Here is a 21,166-nt window from a genome sequence, read left to right as displayed (position 1 = left end):
TTCTACATAATATTCTGCAGTACAGATAGACCAAATATCTTTCTACCCTGAAAGCATTTGGAAGTTGTCAAAGATGTTACAAATCTTTTCTGCTGGAGGATGTAACATCCCTCTTGATAGGTACTGATGAGCAGACAAGATATCCAGCTTTAGCTGGATAGGACTTCTTGACTTTGATGTGAGTAAGCAGCTTGGATCCAAAAAGACTCGTCATCAGGGGCTTATTTTCTAAAAGACTGATTGAGGCAAAACGTCTCTTTCCTGAAAAGCTAGATTTTTTTTTTTAACACATTATTTTTAAAAATCATCTTTAAAAGGTTTCAGCTCTTCAAATGTCTAAATAGGTAATAATTTCATTTGATTGTATTCATAAAGTTTGGACAACAGATACACTATTTTTATTTTGAAAAGTTTCTCACATAGACTGGCTTTTATGTAATGTAATCGAGACTATGTAGTGGTCTATACTTTGTATTATGATGTGCTGTAACAACCTGTAGTGTATTTCTACGTTACTATTACTATTTAAGCACCTTTTTGTTTTTTTTTTTTTTACAGTCGCCTTTAAAAAATTTCTGATTTGAATGAATACTTGTTTGAGGCACTAGTTACTTGAGAAGAGTTAGGTGGTATCATAATTGTGAAATTAAATAACAGCTGCTTCTTGGAAAAGTGTAAGCTAGAGCTGTTATTTCTTTTGCAATGGTTTATTGTCTAATGGAGCCATAATTTTTGGTGGTTGTTCTGATAGTTGTTGGAAAGCTAAATGATAAAATAGTTGATAATTGATCTCCAACAATATGAATCAGAAGTTTCAGACTGTGAGCCATGTGTTGTTAGGATTTTTTTTCCACTTCCATTTATAATGGAAAGAATAAAATCTTCAGTTTGAGATAATTTAATCATAATGAGTACTCTTTAATTTTCCATGTATGACAGAACACGTACATCATATCATACACTTTTTTTTATTGTAGGATGACCGTTGCATGACTCCGTTGGTTATTCTTGCATCCTTTATGCCCCCTGCTGCTATTCCTACTTTCAGGTACTATCTTTCGATCCAAAATGTGAATGACTAAAACTCTCTTGCTGACTGTTTTTGTTAATTTTTCACAAGCTGACGTGTGGAATGACCGTGTTTATAAATTAATCCACTAAATAAATTTGCAGAGTTAGTTAGTAAAATCTACGTGGTATGTTTTTTTGGTATTATATTGATTGATTATCTTTGGGTTATTTCTGCACTAATGGCTGTAAAACTAACCTATCTTGTTCCTTTTTTCTTTTCTTTTTTTTTTTTCCTTTCCTTCTTCTAAGCTGTGGTGTGATCTCCAAACTCAGAAATGTTGACAGTGGAGCTGACGAAAGCAAATACTCTACCCTGATAGACTGCGTGTGTCACTGGGGACAAGTGGGACACATTATGGAATTAGCCGGTGATTGGTTGTCAGACATGTTAACCCCAAGAAAGGTGTGCATACATCAAGGAGTTATAAGAATACATAAATTTATTGTGCTTTTTTTTTTCTTAAGAAAGAGCTTCTTCAGTGCTATATTTTCCTCCTTCAGAATTAAAATACTAACATCATTGTACTGGTTTTGTGCTTCATTCTCATTTAGAGTCTTAAAACATCTGAACGGCGAGTACGTATCCATGTAACACAGGAATCAAAGCCAGAATTAGCGCTTGATTACATTGAATATTTACTGACTCATCCTGTTAATCGTGGTTGCCTACTCTCTGCACCTAAAAAGAAGCTGAGCCAGCTTTTCAAAATTTTGAGAGCTGCAAAGGTATTGTACCTTTAAAGAATGCTTATAAAAGAGTGCTTCATATCATAACATATATTGTCTTACTCAAGTTAAACTTCTGCAACAATAAATAAATAAGCTTCACTTCTACCTTCTTCTCCTTTATAAAAAGGTTTTCCTTTTTATCTGTACTTCAGACAAATATTTGAAACTAGAAGTACATTAGTTCAAAATTGTTTATAGGTGGCAGATTTTAACTGCCTTATTGTTTTTAGGTGTCTTCAACTTTTGTGATCTAGTGTTGAGCATTTTTAAGAGACCTGACTTTTACAATGTACGGAATAGTCTGAAAATCCATTCTAGTGTTGCAAAATGAAAGTGAAATTATACCTTTTCGTTTTATTGTTTTTTTTTTTTTTCTTACTTGAAAATATTTTGTTTAAAGCTGTTGAGAAAAAGAGAATAAACGTTTGAAAGGACTTTCTGGAAAATCTAATGTAAACTGTAATATTTCAGGAAGTTCTTGACTCAATTCTGAAAGCAACCGATGCAAGTTCTGTTGGCTGCAATCAAACAACCGCCTTAAGAGCCTTCAGCCTATGTTGCAGGTTGAGTATTCATCTTCAAAACAAGGTATGGTTATATCTTTTCAGAATAACATTTCGCAGTAGCTGGAGTTACAGCTGGCAGTATAAGGAAATACCAAAAGAATTGAAATTAGAAAAATGATAAACTTCTATTGTGTTTTGTTTATTTTTTTTCAGTTTTCTGAAGACGGAAAAGATTACCTGTCAATTCTGAAGGAGACAGGTGATTGGATAGAAAGTCAAGTTGTACCTTGTTTGTTAGCAACTGATCAAGAGGACGGCATTTCAAAACAGAGTAATGTTTCTCAATTAATTATCCAGGTTAGAGGTCTCTTATTGGATTGGCAACAGCTTGATTTATAAGTTGTATATGTGGCAATTTTATGTGGCATAATAAAGTGGAGCTTTTGGATCACAACAGAAGATGACTTAAAGGGCAAGGAAGGTGGTGTGATTGTGAGAGATAGGATTTAGATCTAATAATATTTGCTTGCTTGTTTCTTTCCTTCCTTCCTAAATTTTGCACTTGCTGTCATGGGCAGGGACTCATTGGAGGGTCACTGTATTTAGACTGCTCGTTTGTTGAGACCATATTGTGACATTCCAGCATGTCTCTTCGTGTCATGTGGGTTTACCAAACCATTGTTACTCGGTTATTCTTGGTGCCAAGATTTTCCTTTTTCCTTTAGTACAGCCATCAGAGTGTTCCTTCAGTTCCTAGGGACAAAGAAAGGGTTTTGGATCATCCCACAGGCTTTTTGTCTCTTGACAATATTGTTCTGTATCCCTTATCTTCAATTACCCTTCACAGAAAACATTTGATAAGATAATGCTTAAGCTAGTTTTGAATAGTCTTCTGTTATATTTCTCTGATGTATTACTTAACCCAGTGTGGATTTTACCATTGAGCTATGGTTCTTTTCAGATTTTGATCAAGGGAAGGATTTGGACTAACTTTAATTGCAATCCGTGTCCTTGAGTGACTCAACTAACCTGAACATAGACTGGTTAGAAATTCCCTATGCTGTCTGCATTAGTATTCTAGTCTTACCATGTAACATGTGTGTGTCTGTGCAGGAAAATGCTCTTTTACTATGCCCTTTTTAATTTTGCAATTCAAGATTGTTAGAGAGGTCTGGGTAAATGCTCAGTGTCAGTGCCTCTGATCTAAAGCCTGAGTGAAAAAGACAGAGGATTTACTGCTTTTTGAGAAACATTTTTCTTTGGAAGAAAGAGCAAAGTGTTTGGAACAGTCTTTGGAACTCCTGCTTATCAAAGGTTGAGAACATATCTGGTGCACCTACTCTGAGTTACTTTCAAATTTAGTTGAGAACACAGGATTGTGTTAAAAATGGAAACAAGAAACAAAGGGATGGATTCTTTAACAATAACACTGGTCTGCTCTCATACACTGCATTTGACCTTTTACATGTTACAGCTGGTGTCAAAAATGAAGATGATGCTACTTCTGTATTCCTGTCCATACATAGGAGTGTCCCAGAACATAAAAATACATATCAGGATTTTTATACCTATATAATAACCTTGTGTGGTAGCGCATTTACCACTGGATCCCATCATTTGCATTTTTAAGTATATTTGTCCACTAAGTAGTATTTTTACCTTCAAGAAAGGATAGACAGATGCTTATTCTGCTGGACTGTGGAGCTATGAACTACCTCTGTCGAGGAAAAGCTGATGTCCTGTGAGGCAGGAATTCTTAATACACGTATTACTTTTTCTCTTCTGCAATGTGAAAGTGAAAATGGATAAACACCTACGAGTTTATACGTATTAATCTAATATAATGTCTCACAAAATGCTAGTACTGTGAAGATTTCTTTGAAGACTTTCCCCCATCCCATCCCTTATCTAATTTCAATATGTAAAATATGATTAAATGATTCCTTTGATTTGATATTTTTACTACTTTTCACTACTACTGAACTGTTGCTTTAAACATATATATATTTTTTTCTTTTCTGATACATTTTTGCATCTCTTTTCCAGGACTACCTGACAGTGTGTAAAGATCTAATAATGGTTGGCCTTGGAAATTTTAAATTTCAAGCATACCTTTTAGATATAGCACTTGCAGTTATACAAACAGGTATGGTATTTTGTGCTAATGTTAGCATCTCTATACATGCTTAGATGACTTTTTTTGTATTAACAGAACTGTTGCTATTGGCATTTTGGAGTCTGTTTCTCAAAACATGGTATTTACAGATTATGTTAGCATCAATAATCAATGTCAGAAGTAACAGCAGCTTTTCAGAAAACAGAAAACAAGCAGAGAAGCAGTCCAGAGTCAGGACACTGTTGATAACTAATGTTGCTTACTTGCTGTTACATTTCAGTTACTGCTATTTGATATACAAATTATATACATACACATATTTTATATAAATGTTAATAATAAAGGCCAGGCTGGATGGAGCTTTTGGCAGCCTGGTCTGGTGAGACGTGCCCTTGCCCAATGCAGGGTGTTGGAATTAGATGATCTTTAATATCCCTTCAAACCCAAACCACTCTGTGATTCTGTGTGTATCACAAAATTTATTCTCAGTATGCCTTAGGAGACAACGTTGTAGCACTAAAATAGTGCTCCTGAAGAAATGTACAATCTTAATCTCCATGCTTCAAGAATTTTTGGAAGGGACACTGGGTTTATACTTGAAATATTGATTGAACTGTATGAAAATTTCAGCTAAAGGTGCTCAGAAACTATATGTGTTGTCGAGACTTGGAAACTATCGCTGTTTATGGTATATAGCAGAGTTTTCATTCTGAGCTTGTACCTGGAGAATATCTCATAACAATTTTCATATTGTTGTATTCATCTCTTTCCCTAGAGAGAGGTGGCTTTTGTACTCCAGTGTTACTCTGTGTTCTAAAAGAAATTACTGAAGCTTCTTTGACTCAAAACACTGAGACACATGAAGTGGAAAGTCTTCTCCATGCTGTACAGACTGTCTTCCAGAAAATTTTAGAATGTGTCTCATGCAGACTCAAGAAACAGCTGGAAGAAGGGATTCAGGTATTATGCTTAAAATTTTCTACCTACCTCTAGATGAATTCATACTTTTTACTTCAAATGTGAAGTGGTGTTACACTTGGTTACTTTGAGGTTATTGTCCCATTCAATATATAATTAGATTTTTGGTTATTTTTTCTAATATTCTAGGTTTCCTCATTTCCAGTGTTTTTTTTTTTTTTTTTTTTTTTTTCTTAAAACTGTTATTGGTCTTGTAGCAGCAGAAAAACTAGTAAAATAAAGAACAAGACATTCTCTTGCAACTGTTCTTGAACTACCCTAGTACTCGTAGATTATCTGCAATTAAAATGAATTTTCTCATTCCAGAGCAAAGAATTTAATTCTTTATGTTATGATCTTGACAGAGGGAAAAAAATATACCTATATTATTTATTTGTTTCAGCTTGAATTGTATCAGCTTCAATATACGGGTCATGTCCCAGAGTTCTTCTGACTGTCCTATCTTCTCAGAAAAGTTAGCTTCTTGTATTTTTTTTAACAGAGACTAGATAGTAGTGAGACAGGTGGATAACTGGCAAATACGATGATCTGCTTTCCAGGACTTCTGAAAAAAAGTTCTTTTTTGGTTCAACTGTTGTTTTGTTTGTTTCTTTCAAACTTATGAGCAAACTTTCCACGCATTGCTGATTTCCTCTCTGATACCTGGTGAATGAAATACCACAATAGCTTTCAAGGTGTGATCTGCACTTTGCAGAAAACAGTTTGCTGAAATATTTTAATTATACTCAAGCAATCTCAAACAGCAGTTTTTCTTCTGTTTTAGTTAATTCGCTCTATTCAAATGCCTCTTGGAGAATTCATATATGCAGTCCAGTACTGGCGTTCATCTTGCCCAGCAGTTCACCAAGGTGTGCTCTCTACTCTCCTAGATGCAATAGTAGCGGAGATAAATTATGCATTACAAAAGGTAAAGTTAATGCTGACTCTTTTTTACACTGACTTCTTCTTAAACTTAATGTTAGAATAATAGAGCTGCATTCAGAAAGTGTGTTTTTTCTACTGCAGATAATGATTTTGTGTGTTTTGGTATGGAACAAACAGGAAACTTTACCATTGCCATACTATTCAGAACCTGATACCAAAAAGACCTAACACAGGGAATCAGGGAATCGCTGTTATCTAGGTTATATTTAGAAATGATGTATGCATACTTAAACTTGGAGACAAAAAAGACATTAATTTCTGTTTAGTGTGCTATGCCTTTACAAATAGTAACTAGTAATAAACATTTCCCTTGGTAAAAATTCTGTTTATTTGTTTTAGTTTTAGCCTTTCTAATTTAAAATCGTTTTGTTAATTTGGACTACGCGTTTTTTGGTTTAAGGGTGCTCAAAGAATACGTGTGAATGTTTCTTTAATTATTTAAGGATATGTCTTGGTTAGCATAATCACTGAAGTATAGATTTGCCAGGATATTTTCTGCAAACATATAGTTCTTAATTTGCAGAAGTTGATTTGTTTCTTTTTTTAGGCTTCCAGTGAAAGAGACTTAACTATACCAAAGACTGTTTCAGACCTTCCACCTCTTTCAAGCAGTTTAATGACCATAATTATGAAGACAGTTAATGTGGTCAGGTAAATGTTTCTCCATTAATTTGTCCAAAGCAAAAGCCTTTAACATTACAGAATCTGATGCAAACTTGTAATTTGTGGACAAGCAATCGTTTTGCACCAGATTCCGCAGTGTCTGTTATGTTTTCAGTTACTAATGACTCAGTCTTGTGTACTTTTAATTTCACTTACATTTAATTTAAATTTTAAATTTTAATTTAAAACTTTTAATTTCAGTCTTCCTACCAGTGATAATATTGTCACTTAGCAGTATCTGACAGTTCAGCAAATGTCCTTTTCTTTAGTAGGAAACTATCCGTGTAGGAACCAATTACTTACCTCTCTTATATATGTGTATTCCGAAATAGCTTCTTGTTCTGAAATATTCTTATTTTATCTCTGCTTGTAGGCTCTTGTGACTCCTGTGGTGGTAGGCAGCTTGTGACTCCTGTGCTGGGGAGGCAGCTGTGCTGTCTCTGCAGTGAGTCTTATTACAGGTTAATACTATTATAAAGTTCCTTCATGGAACTAAAGACTGTGTTTACTAAAGTAAGCAGTGTGGTAACAAAGTGAAAACTCCAGGCAGAATCCTATCAGTCAGCAATTTAAGGGTGATATGAAATGGAATTGACACTTGGTCAGTTTATTCCACAATGATACAATAAAGCTATACATTACACCAGCAGCTTCATGAATACTGATTTCAGAGCTTAAAGTGGTGTCATCGTTCTCTGATCTTTATAGAAGTTCAAACTTTGCTTCAAAATTTTATTCACTGAATCATTAGTGGAGATTGGTTCTTTTGTTAATGACATACTTAAGGGCTCTATTGTGCTGAAATGCTAAAAGGAAGAGCCATTAAATTTGAAACTGTCTTGAAAATGTTCACCCTTGCATTTGACTAGAGAAACAGACCTCTTTCTTGACTCCGTTCTTTCATTTCTCTTAATATATTCTCCTCAAATATTACTGAAGTTCCCTGGTAATACTATCATCTCTTGCTAAAAGTGAAGATCTTAAGACGCTTTTTTGCATCTTAACATTTTATTGTATTGTTAGTATTTATCTCAAGCTTCACAATGAAAAGTTGTTAGTGTGTCCATGCTTTTGATATCTAAAATGTAGTTGGAAAGTGTTTCAGGGCTATATTCAGCTATAAATGTTCTTCAGTGCTGCTTCTTGAATTGGAAACGTTTCCATTTTGTTTTTATGACATACATGTTTTAGACTAAAATATCAACTGAACTCCAGGTTCTAATTAAGCTACAAATAGAAATAGATTTAAGGGCATGAGTTGTTACTAATAATACACTGGAGCCATATAAATATATTTTAAACTTCAGTAGAAATTGAAATTAGAAACTTCACTACAAATTGCATAAGTTAAATTCCAGTAAATCTAGTACCTTTTTCAGATTATCCTTCCTAAAGTACTCCACGAGCTCTTCATTTCTCATAAAAACTTATTCTGTGTACAAACTTTTTCTTCCCAAACAATTTACCATTCTGCTAACTCAAATATTCTTATAGTTCTAGGGCAAGCATGCAATTTTCAGTCACCCAATAAATATCCTTTATCCTGCATGGTATCTTTGAAGCTATGGTGGCAGGGTAACGTAGTCACAAGCTTGTTGTTTTCTGTTCTGTTTTGAAGGAAATATTATTTATTAAGTATATTTCCTTTGTTTTTTCTTTAGGTCATTTTTAAATGAATTAATGGAATGCATTCTCTCCAAAGAAGTTGAAGAGATTTTTAGTCTTACAGCTATGGTCTGCATTGTGATTATAATTAAAGGTCAGTCAAACTCTTTTTGTACAATAATTTTTCTTTTTTTGCTATGCTGCTCTTTAAAAGCCAAGTTCTTATACAATTCAACAGGCACTTTTCCTCATCCTGTTAAGTTTCCATTTTTCTAAAGAATTTAAGGACATATCACTTGTACATGATGTTGTTAAGCTTAGGACTTTCAATCTTTGCAGTGAATTTAAAAATACATTTATCTGCTAATTCATATGGTCCATCTCCTTATTCTGGTTTGCTGAAACACACAGTAATTAATCCAGAGCAGTGAAAATCTGATGTCATATATGTCATATCTAATCTTTAATTGAAGAATCTTTAGTGTTAAAAAGATAGTCTATGAAAATATACAAGTTTATTTTTTGATAAAGCATTATTTTTGTCCAACTTTTCAACATAATCATATTTCAAATAGGTAAGCACAGAGCTTCACTTCTAAAGGATATTGCACCTGTCATTCAAAGAAAGCTGATAACATACAAGGAAACTGCCACAGAAGAATCTAGCAATACAGAAAGGTAAATGTGCTACGGGAAATGAACACTAAACTCCCCTATACCCTCTCTGCAGTAAATGGCTGTGTTCTATACTTAGGTAATACAGTTGGAGCATTCTGAATGATTGCAAGGTTTAAAATAGTGAGTAAAAATCTTGAGATATTGAGCTCAGCACAGTATTAAATTTCCTGCCAGTACATTTGCTGTGATTGTAATCTTTACATATTTTAGGGTAGATTTTTTTTGCATTTAATTTGAATGCATTATGACTTCATCCTGTTATACCACGGAACTCAAACTCAGTTTTGTTTGCAGCAGGTGTAGGACAAACCAAGTAGTCTATTTAGGGTTTCTTACTAGTAGAAGATTTTTCTCATGGCTCTTGCTAGTAGGTGTATCGATGAACACATATGCAGATGTTAAACATTTAAGTGAATATAACAGTGACTTTCAAACCTTTCCACAGTTGATTTTATTTTGGTCATTTTTAAGATTTCTGTTTTACATGTGGTTGACTTTTAGATTTTTTGGGATGATTTTTTTGGGTGGTTTCTTGAATGTTATTGACTAAGTTGCATTTGCAAGCATTTATTGCAGACCCGCCTCAGGCAGACAATTATGAATAATTTAGCCTCAAATGTTTCAGAATTGTTCAAGTCTAAAATAAAATTTTAACATTTGATCTCTGTCTTGTTTATTGAACTGCCTGTGGAAATAGAAAACATGCAGTGTAGACGTTAAGAAGCACAAACAGACTGTGAAGAAAAGACTACTGGAATTTAAATAATGTAATACATATTTAAGTACTTCAGAAACTAAGTTATAGTTCCCTGTGTCTCCTGGTTGGTAGGGTTAGTAACTGAGAAGGGTAGGCACGCTGCAGGAAGGATAACTGATTTCTTTACATAATGTTTTTTTCTCTCTCTCCTACTCTTGAATAACAAAACAGATAACTTATTTTGTGGAAAATAATTCTCCAAGATATTCAACAAATTGGTATAGGGATAACTAGATAAAGAACCAAATTGGTTATGGACACTCATCCATACCCAAAGGAGCTAGCAATGCACCAGGTCCTGAACAGGAGGAGGCTGTTGAAATCAATCAATCAATAAATAATTCATAATTTTATTTAACCATTTCATGCATGGCCCTTCAAACATAAACACACCACATTCTTCTGGTGGATCATTGGCCTGAGGCACGTTGCTTTGTGACAAGACAGAGACCTTCCTCAGCTCTGCTGTGACTGAACTTGTGTCCTTCATTTAAAGTTAATATTAAAGTTATGAGAAGCTACTGTATGAAAAAGCAGGTGATTTACTGAGGGGACCACATAGGCTCTATTTCTTTCTATTTAAATCCTTAGAATTTGCACTTGAGTTCTGTCAAGAAGCCCAACAGCTGCAACTACCTTGTTCTGGCAGTGGTAGAACTTTTAAAGGGCTGTGCAGTAAATACGCATTTAGATGTGATTCAGAAGTGCAGGAAGTACAGCAGTAGCTTTTTTGCTAACAAAACACTTACTTGCTCATTTAAATCTGCTATTATATCAGAGCCTAAGGGGTGTTATGTAGTTCTTTAAATTGTATATATAATCTTAAGAAGTAGACCAGAAAGTTTTGTGATATGATCTACCTCAGTTATATGCAATCAAAACAAATAGATTTATTAAAAAAAAAAAGGAAGTATAAATAAATAAATAAAAGTCAACCCATTATTCCCTATTCTGTCTGACCTAAGTAACCAGAAAACAGAAATATTGCTATCCAGATTTTAAGAGTGACTTCTGCAGAGGACATTGTGTTTGTGTAACATAAAATTGATGAAAACAAAAATAAATAAGTAGATAAATAATCACTGCATAGTTAGATTTCTAAAACTTCATCAAAGTGACTCTGCTTCCTGGGTGGCTTGTTTTAATTAGTTACTGGGCTGTGAACAAAGCTCTTTTGGTTGGGACTTAGCTTAGAAACAAAATCAAGCAAAAATAAACTATTTTTTTTTGTTGAGTCATTTAGTGCTGCGTTGCCAAGTGTTCTACCAGAATATTTTTAAAAATGATAATTATGATCTGGAAAAGAAAGGTGAACAAGAGTATCATGATTCGGTTATGCAATTCTTTTAATCAAGACAGTGGCTGAGAATTTAAAGCAAATCTTAACATGATTAAATAAATAGGCGTATTAAAATGAATAATTGCTACCACTTGAGTGCACTACTGACTATAAATTCCAGTAAGAACACAGATAATTGCTTTGTGGATCCATATGAACATCTCTGCCCAGTGAACAGGGACAAATCATCCTTCAAGCTGGGACAGATGAAGAGCATAAGATGCTACACAGTGCTTTAGTTCTGTGATATATGAATGACTCCCTTTGTATCATACAAAAACAAGAGATAGCTGTAGATAAAATTAAAAGGTTAGGAATATGAGCATGATGGTGAGAAGTATTTGTAACCCAAATCAGAATTACAGTATGCTAACAAAACTCTGCAGAGCTGTGTGATTGTTTCTGATCTTGGGAGGATTATAGAATTCAAGAACTCCCACAAATATGTTGTGAGGTTAGTGGGTTTTTTCCTCCCTTCTCTCCCCAATTCATGTAGGAAAAGGTTAAGAGGAAGTTCTTTAATGATTAGATTTTCCTTGATTAATTATTAGTGTATTTGTGTTAAATTTGATTAATTATTAGTGCCTTTCTCAGATAGGTGTTCTGCTGGGACAGGCTGGGCTGCTACTGTCTGAAGACACTTATTTTTAGTGCTCTAGTACTAGCGTGCTAATGTATAGCTAAAAGGTGATTATATACAGTCTGAAATGTGCACTGTTGTTTGTAAATGATTTTATCATTGTCTTTTTCCACTCTACTTAGCAAGCCCCTAAATGTTAATTATGGTATGCTGCAAGTTAGATGTCAGGTAATTGCTTTGACCATAATCTTGAAAGGCACAATGTTGCACTGATGCATGCTAAAACATATTACTGTGTTTTTAATTCATACTTTAAGGTATTATTGCTTCTTACTTCTGAATACATTACCTCACAGCAACTCTGATGGATTATTTCTTTTTAATACCCAGGTATACCACGAAACAGTGATATTCTTTAATTTCCCAAGAGACTTGGCATTCTGTGCCAGCATCTTAAATTTAACGTAGCAGTCATCTATTACATATTAGCAACGAAATAAATAAGTAAAACTCCCGTCCGGTGGAGTACTTAAAATGCTGCCATTAAACAAGGAGTTGTTATACTAATTTAGAAGCAAAATTTTTCATTGTAATTTAGTCTTTCCTCTTCAAGCTGAGCTAGCAGTTTAAAAAGGCCCTGTGGGTCTAAAGTTGCTGCTCATCGCACTTTAAAATTCTGGACAGCATATTGTATATTGAGAGAATTTCCTCAAGAGTAATGCCACAGACATTAATTTAGTTTATAAAATGCAAGTATTTATTTCTAGAAAAAAAAAAAAGCTACTAAAGCTTCCAGTGCAGTGATTTGGAGGCTAGAGAAGTATTCCATGCTCTGTGAAACAAACGTGCTATAAAATAACACCTTTTTCTTGATATTCTGTATTTAGCATCTTAGTAGGTAGGCACTAGAATTTAAACTGAGCTAATGGATGTGCTGAAAGATATTTCTTAATATTATCATTTAAGTAGCTTCCAAAACTCTTTATTGCGCTCTCATTGCATCTATAAATACTGATTCTTGCATTGTTTTGTGACATAACTTTGTGTATGGCTTGTCTGCCTCCTATCAGCACGTTCACTGTAGTGGTACCTAGTAAAATTAGCTTAAATTTGTTTGGGGAGGCTTACGGTTATCCTGAATCATAGCTTATTGTCTGCAGCTTGGCCAGTGTGGTGTTGATAAATGGACCAACTTTACAGAAGTATTATTCTATTAGCCTTAGATTGTAATAAAATAAAAATTATACAAAGTAACATCGTGTATATGACCACTGTGGTCATATACAATTATTAATTATTACAATAACTAACTAATTATTAAAATGTGCTATAAAATTAGTACACTATGTTATTTTGTCAGTAGAGATTGATTATGGCTTGAAGACTGTTAGCATTATAGAGGAAGAGTATGTGACACAACCATGGCAATCTGAATTCAGGAAGACCTGGCATCAAATACACTGTTAAGAAAATACGGCTTCTTGTTGTATTTATAGTCTTGGTGTCTCCTTGATGAATGCCCTAACTCAGCATGATTAATGTCTGACTAACCTTGCTTATTCCAGGCCATCGGTATAGGACTGTAATTAAAAAAAAAAAAAAAAAAAAAAAAAAGAGAGAGAGAAATACAGGTGGCAGAATCTTTTACAAAAATAACATGAAGAATAAAGTTTATAGTGCTTTATGAGGAATAATAATAAAATAATATTTTGGCAGAAGACCACAGTTGTTCTGCCTTTTGAGGATGTCTTAGAGCAGTATTAGGAGAAGTTGTGTGAGAATGCACCTGCAAAGGCTCGGTGAGTGACAATTTCTGGGGGTGCAAGAAAATAAAAAGGGCCTTCCAAATGGAAATTTCAAAGCTGACCTTTGAGACCATTTAGGGAGTAATGTGAAACAAAAGAGTAAGAAAGTGACTAAGATGGATCTACAAGCAGCTGAAGCATGTAGTTAATAAGGATAAGACAGAAAGCTCAGGCTTGGAAAAAAATTACTGAGTTGAGAAGAAAAATTATGAAGACCAAAGAATGAGGGTGAAAGAAAAAAAGTAGAAGACCGAAAAACAGCTTATTATAAACTAGCAGTAAAGGATTTGACTATGTTTTAAAAAATGTAAAATGTTGTGAAAATGCTGTGAAAAAAATTAGTTGTGCTTTTAAATACACATGAAATACAGATGATTAAATATTTGAAAATGTGCTTGAATTCACGTAGTAAATTGAACTGATTTTCTCTAGATTTCAGTAGAGCTAGAAATGGTCAGTAGAAAAATGGGTAAGTTGAAGAAAAACAACTATTTCAAAACTAACTTTGTAAAGGCAGATATGGAATAACTTGTCAAAGAAATCTCTTAGATTTCTCTTAGACTCAAATAGCTGAGGACTGATCTTAGTATGAGCATGTCTAATCCTGTTTTGCATTCTTTTATGCAGTTTCAGAATCCTGTATGAATCATCTCTGAAAATTCTGGATGAAATTTTGAATCCTTGACCACATGGAAGCTTTTGTCATGAAAATTAAAGGAAGGAAGATGAACTGTGTTAAAAAGCATAATATGATCTTGTAAATTTATTAAGAGTTCTATTTTCTGTTACTCTGTACATTTAAAGCAGGCAAAATGTACAAAAGTGTGTATAGAAATCGTGTAGTAGTAAAGATTCTCAAAGACTCATAAGGAGGTTATTTTGTATCAAACTGTCATATGGGGAGGAAGTAAAAAAAAAAAAAAAAGTATTTTTGTTTTTATAAAACAAATAATAATTGTATATTCTTATACCTTGAGGTAGCACATAGCCTCAGACCTGGAGAAAATTATAAAGCCTATTCCTAGATGTTACAGAAGTCATTTTGAGACACATGAAGGACAAAATAGCGATTGGGTATTGCCAGCATGTATTCACTAGGGGCAAATTCTTCCTGACCAACCTCATTTCATTCCTGTTGTGAACAAAGGGAGAGCAGAGGATGTCACTTTTTCTGTTCTTCACAGGACTTTTCACCAAGGCTTATGTAGTATTTTTGTAACCAAATTGGAGGGAGATGGGCTGTATGGATTATCTACAAGAAGGGTGGAAAACTGGTTGGACAATCAGACTTGAAGAATAAGGGTGCTACAGTGTCATACTGATGATTAGTGGCAATTTTTAGGGCAGATGCTGTTGCCAGTGCTACTTAACATCTTAATTAAATGCCTGGGCAATGGAATGAAATGCTGCCTCAGTCGGTTGGCAGATGACACCCGTGTGGGGGCAGTGGTTGATATTTTTGAGGGGAAGGGTTGTCTGATTCAGTGGAATCCTGACAAGCTGGACATAAGGAACAACAAATCTCAAAGTTCAACTTGGACATGCACAAAGTCCTTCACCTGTAGTGGACTAATTCTATATATCAGCATCAGCAAGTGCAGAAGAGCAACCTTACTGTTTTCCTCTACATGAGGAGGATTAAGAAAAGACTGCTTAGAGGTACGCATCAAGAAAACATAAGGCAGCAGACACACTGCAGCAAGAAAAGTACTTCTTGGACATATGAAAGAAAAAAGGATGAAAGTGAACAGAAACTGAAAGTGGAACAGGTTTACCAGAAAGACTGTGGAAGATCCTTCCTTGGAGATGAGGAGAACTTGACTGACAAGGCCTTGACGAACATGACAGAATTTTGAAATTACCCTGTCTGATCTGGAGGTTGGACTATATTATCTTCTGAGCTTCCTTCCAGTTTAATTGCTGTACATTTGGCTATTTTTATAAATTAATACTGCAGGTAGCATAGACATGTAGGCCAGTTACCTAACTTTTTAATGTGAACAGATGCTCTCCTAAAACTAGTCATACAATGCTGATTGCAGAATGTTATTTTGCCTTAACTGAGGCATCTATAAATTACATGTCTAAGTTCATAATACTGTTTGTGTTTTTTTTGTTTTTTTTTTACCTATTCTAGAAGTGGATTTAGTAGGTGTCCCCAGGAAAATGATTCAGCCAAAGGCCGTAAAGACCATACAGGGACTAGCTTAAACTTGGATATCTAACACTTAATTATCTTCAAAATGTGGCAGTATGCTTTGCATTTAGTATCTATATAAATGGCTCATTGAGATCTCCAATGTTACAGAGTGGCACTGACACAGAAATTAGCAAATTTAGCTAAATTAAGACAGGCTCTTTATTCTTGATTAGGATCTGTGCATAGCGCTGTACCCCCATCTATCAGGCATCTTTCTGTGGTAGGAGTTGGTAACCTTTTTAGTGCATAAAATTTCACTCCTAGACAGAAGCATATTTAGCTGAAATGTTGATATTTAAAAATAATCAAATCCTGAATAAACAACTGTCAGGCTTTACAACAGGCAAGTCAGTATGGATATGTGAATTCCAGAAGATTTACTTTATCCACGATGGTAGCCTGAGCCAAAAAGTCTAATGCTGCCCCAGCAGGTAGCTGTAGATCTGCCAACTGTTTATCCATCAACATCTTTATAAAAACTGTGTTCTTTGGCCTTCAGTCTTCTACATCTGTTAACAGGCAGGTGTTCCAGTAATGACCTTTTAAATCTTCTGATTATACAAATTAGTTAATGAATATGTAAATCACTTTCGTTTTTTTCTGCTTCTCAATCTTTCATTGTTTGCTCATATTAGATTAGAAGAGAATTTAAGTTACTGCCTTTTTTTCCCTCGATCTATAGCGCTGCTTTTTCAGTTTCCATTTTTTATGGAGTACCTGTTACAGACCCAATATCCCAGAGCCTGAAAGAAATAAAGGTAACTACCAACATCAGAAATAGACTGATTTCTTCTGAAGAACTTAAGAGGTGACACTGTAAGGGAAGGTAAGAAAACTTAGAGATGAACTTTTGTCTGTATTCTATCATGGCTGATACTCAAGTGGTTCTTAAGTGTGTTCTGTGGTGGCAGTGGAGCTGGTGTAGGGATCTCAGCCTGAGATCCAGTCCGGCTCTATTATAACTCCTCTGATAGATGAAAAGCCACGGGCTTTCTGCAACACGATCAATGATGTTCTTTCTTTGAATTCTGTGAGCCAAAGTCTGTCAAGTGCTTTCTCCTTGGGTCTTTGTGGTAAATCTCACAACAATGTAAGAAGGTTTTACTTGGTGTTCTCATTGCAAACTAAGTCTTGCCAAAATGTTGAATCCTTGTATTTATCTTTATATATATATACATATATATATATAAATAAATAAATAGTATATTTCTTAAGCTGAATTACCGTTTTGAAGCCTGTAAATCAGGTTTGTTTTATCTTACTGATTAAAAGTGCCTTTGAAGTGCTGTTGGGGGAGAAGGATTGGTCTTTGCTTCTTGTTACGGAACGACTGATAATCAGAGTAGATTTGGCTCGCTGTGCTCTCCAACCTGTATGTCAGAGAAGGTCCCACAGTTTTGGAACAGACCCACTGAGATCTGTTCCAAGTTGAACTTAACTAATAAAACTGTTTGAAATATGAACAAGATAAAACCTTTCTAAGAGAACCTTTTAGCAATTTGCACTGGCAATCACTGTTAATGTATAACTGCCTAAAGAATAAATTTTCTAGTCAAAGTTGTACCTGTAAATGGCATGTCTGGAGCTCTCCCCTTCATGCACATATATCCAGTTTAAATATTACTGAAGAAACCAATAGCTTTAGACTAATTGTGTCTGTTTTAAGCTTAATCTCTTTTAGTAAAGGGTCTGGTCCCTTTTTTGATGACAAGGTTCATTTGCTGTTTTCTGACTGGGAAGCAAAGTCCAGCAGTCTTACATCTATGACAGCTTCAAATCATAAACTAAAGAAATGCCAGGAGAAGTCCTCACGCTTTTTCTTTAGCTAAGAAATGTCTGCAAGTTCGGATCCAACTACAAAAACTTTGTGGCTTGCCAAGGAAAAGGAAAAAATTCTGCCTTGGCCTCTTGATGTTTACTCCAATGACAGCGGTACATCACTGTGCATTCAAACTCACGTGTGCTGCTGCTACCAAGTGCTACATGATTTTCATTATGTTCTAATTGTAGCTTCAATTTACTTGGAAATCAGTGGGATTTTTTTTTACTAAGTCTTGCTGTTCGGCATAGATTTGTTCATAGTCCTCCAATACCAGTGGGTTGCTTGTCTACTTGCACATCATGGTCCTAGAAAAGCTGCACCAATTACACATCCATTAGCACTGAGGAAGCTCTAATGGCGGAAATTCACCTTCTGCTCTGTTAGTCAGCATTTTTTCAAAGCAGTGTCACAGTGGTAGTTCTGGCACTTTCTTACTGCTTATGACTGTAGGAAGTAGAAGCTGTTACCAACTTTTTTCTCCACTATGATTTACCAGAGGACCACCGTAGTCTTTTTTTTTTTTTTTTTTTTTTTTTTTCAGTACTTTTCCCCTCTTCTGTTCAATCACTTTCTCACCCGCCTTACTATTCCTGGAATAATCCTTGTCCTGGTTTTAATAATTTTTACATGCTGCAGTAACAGATGCTTTGCTTTAAAGCCTAACATTTTAAGTACGTATATCTTTGCTGGAAAGGTACATGAATTCTGTATGGCCGTATGCCTACAACCAAGAACATACAGGACAGAGCCAGCCCAGCCTCCTTTTGGGCTCTTTGCATATGTACTGCCATGTGCTTCTTCGTCTTTTGGGGCATTTATTAAAAACCCAACTGTTTGTGCTGTTCATGTGAATGAAGAATATTAATTTGGCATTTTTTTCCCTTTGTTTCTTAATATAAAAATCCGTACTTACTAATTGCCTAAATTGGTACCTGAGTACCAGCTGACTATCAAGAAATGTCAGCTTCATGCGCTGACCTTTCGGCAATCTTGCTGTGCTTATTAAAAAAGGCACGTATTAGCAACTTCATTTTCTCAGAATAGCAGCTGAAGTAAAAATGCAGCATCTGTAAGAGGGTACAAATCCAATTAGACCAATCTAAGAGTACTTAAAAAAAAAAAAAAAAAAGTGACTCTGGTTCCCGCACCAGGCTATCTAAGGCCAGCATGCCCCAAGTCACCCACTGACTGCTCCACGAAGGGAAAAGCTCCTTTTGCTGTGGGGGCTCTTTTTGCATCCCGAATGACAAAAGCAGTGCCCTTTCTTACACTGTTCTCTGGGATTCTCTGGGATTGCACGCTCCTAGTACACAGTATATAGAAAATGATTTTGCTTGTGGTATTTCTTCACACCAAAAGAAATTCCAAGGGTGGTCATTTATTTAGTAAGTGACCAACCTTAGTAACAAAACTAGTTCCCTTTCTCTCTTCCTCTGTCCCTGGGTTCCTTTTGATGGACTGCTGCTCTTGACCTCCAAGACAGCTGTTTTTGTGGGGCTGTAAAATTCTTCTTTTACAGTGAAAGCTGTTTCCATCAGCTGCTTTTAGCCCGCGTACAAGAGCTATAAGGGGAATGTTCAGTTTGATGACCACACATTTTGGTCCATCCACACAGGATCCTTGCAACAACATCCAAATTTAAGGACAGTAGCAAGAACATCTGAGACTTATGCTGCATGGCATACTAGAGGTATATGACCCAATAATCTCATTTTTAAACAAACAAACAACAACCAAAAAAGGGGGGGTATTAACTTTTGGTGCTTATAGGGCTTTGTTTGTTTGTTTACTCATTCAGATGTCTGCTCTTGTCAGAATTTAGAAAGTTTAGGTTATGTGAAGACTGAAAAGGAAGAAATGTAAAACCAGTCAGTTCGCAAGGAAATCAAGACCTGTTTGATGCAAGGAACTGAGAGAGCTCACAGAGGGATCTGATTACAGCCCTCCCCGTTCCCTGATTTGATCTGCGCGGGCATAGACAGCAATATTTGGTTCCCAAGCCATCCATCACAAGTCAGCCTGCCTCGGGGGAATTCTTATCTTCCTGGTGAAGATCACAGCCTTCAACTGCCCTGAGCATCATGCTGAGAGCAGGGAACCCAGCTTGCAGTTTTTAATTTATCAGTGTATCACGAACCGTTGATTGAATGCTTGAAAGCGAACTCGTTTCAATGGGATCAAATATTAGAAAGCGCTGCTCTATCCTAGGTTCTCCTATGCAAGTAGCCCAGTGGAACAGGCATCATGCTTTTGGCTCCTGAAATATGTTAAATATGTGGAACTATATATATATGGAAACAATTTTATTTATTTTTAACAGTGTTGAAGGGGAAGAGGAGAATTCTTTCTTCACAAACCTACAACAAAGACCATCTTCTTCCCTTTATCTCTTACACTTCCTGCGGCAGTTCACCTCCTAAGGAAAATAGCAGTTACAAGTTAATTTTTGTCTTAGTATCCTTTCAAACCATGTTTAACCCTTGCTAGTGACATATGGTACCTCTGCCACCTTTTCACTGTGATATTCCATTCTTCATCAGTAGTATAGGGGATTTTATGGCAGAATACTAAAATATCTGTCAGAAAACTCAAAGCAGGGACCTTTTTCATCTGCCTCCTGAATCAGTTGGAGAAATTCCCCTGCTGCAAGGTGGCATTCCCCTTTCTGCTCTGGGCTTCTTTCCAGCACAGTGGGCCCAGGCCAGGTCAGGACTCGAGGTGGTTCTTAGTGCTGTGCCCAGGGCCCTGTGAGGGAGAAATTCACCCCCAAAATCCGACCTCTGAGCCTTCCCTGCCCCTCTGTGTGGCTGCCAGTGCTCAGCCCCAGCTCTGGGCCCAGCATCTCAGCCCCTGTTTTTCAATAAGCGAGGAGCTGCCAACCCCTCCATAAATTTCTCACTGAATGTTAGGATGGCACAAGAAAACACAAAGTTTAAATATTATGATTTTTGCAATAGTGGCCTGCTTTTTCAAAGTTTGTCATGACTCCTTGCCTTTACTGAGAGCAATGGATCAACGGTTATTAACATTGCATTAGAAAATAATTCTGTATGATTCAACCTGCCCAGTCATACGCAGTGGAAGCTCCATTATACAGAGCAGGAAAGTTCATGAGAAATGCTCAGCCTAGGAGGAAGATTCCCTTGAGAAGTCAAGTAAGTGTTTTTGTTTGGTCTGTGATGCTCCACCAGAACACTCTGAACCATAACAGAGAGCAAAGCGAAGGCTTTTTAGAGCAGTGATTCAGAACAGGAAAAGAGCATCCTGTCTCTTCTATTATTCAACTTATAATAGTTGCACCAAAGCCTATGAATATTCTTAACGTAATCTTGTGCTTACAAAGACACGATGTAATTTCAGTGGAGTCCAAACAATGTTCCTTTACCCAGCTGC

General features: G+C 35.7%; 1 protein-coding gene across 1 annotated transcript in view; it reads left to right on the top strand.

Annotated features, from left to right (window-relative positions):
- The window catches only part of NCAPG2 (non-SMC condensin II complex subunit G2), a 43,645-nt gene extending 27,817 nt beyond the window's left edge, over nt 1–15,828 (top strand). The window contains exons 17-28 of the mRNA XM_032183392.1: nt 978–1,048; nt 1,321–1,474; nt 1,624–1,797; nt 2,272–2,388; nt 2,520–2,663; nt 4,353–4,452; nt 5,198–5,382; nt 6,164–6,307; nt 6,872–6,975; nt 8,649–8,746; nt 9,168–9,270; nt 14,379–15,828. Coding sequence (XP_032039283.1) covers nt 978–1,048; nt 1,321–1,474; nt 1,624–1,797; nt 2,272–2,388; nt 2,520–2,663; nt 4,353–4,452; nt 5,198–5,382; nt 6,164–6,307; nt 6,872–6,975; nt 8,649–8,746; nt 9,168–9,270; nt 14,379–14,436 — 1,452 coding nt within the window. The 3' untranslated portion in view covers nt 14,437–15,828. The remainder of the gene's footprint in view (nt 1–977; nt 1,049–1,320; nt 1,475–1,623; nt 1,798–2,271; nt 2,389–2,519; nt 2,664–4,352; nt 4,453–5,197; nt 5,383–6,163; nt 6,308–6,871; nt 6,976–8,648; nt 8,747–9,167; nt 9,271–14,378) is intronic.
- Nucleotides 15,829–21,166: the final 5,338 nt, after the last annotated feature.

The sequence above is a fragment of the Aythya fuligula genome, chromosome 2 (genome assembly GCF_009819795.1).
Source record: "Aythya fuligula isolate bAytFul2 chromosome 2, bAytFul2.pri, whole genome shotgun sequence".
Classification (NCBI taxonomy): Eukaryota; Metazoa; Chordata; class Aves; order Anseriformes; family Anatidae; genus Aythya; species Aythya fuligula.
This window is presented reverse-complemented; position numbering and strand designations above follow the sequence as displayed.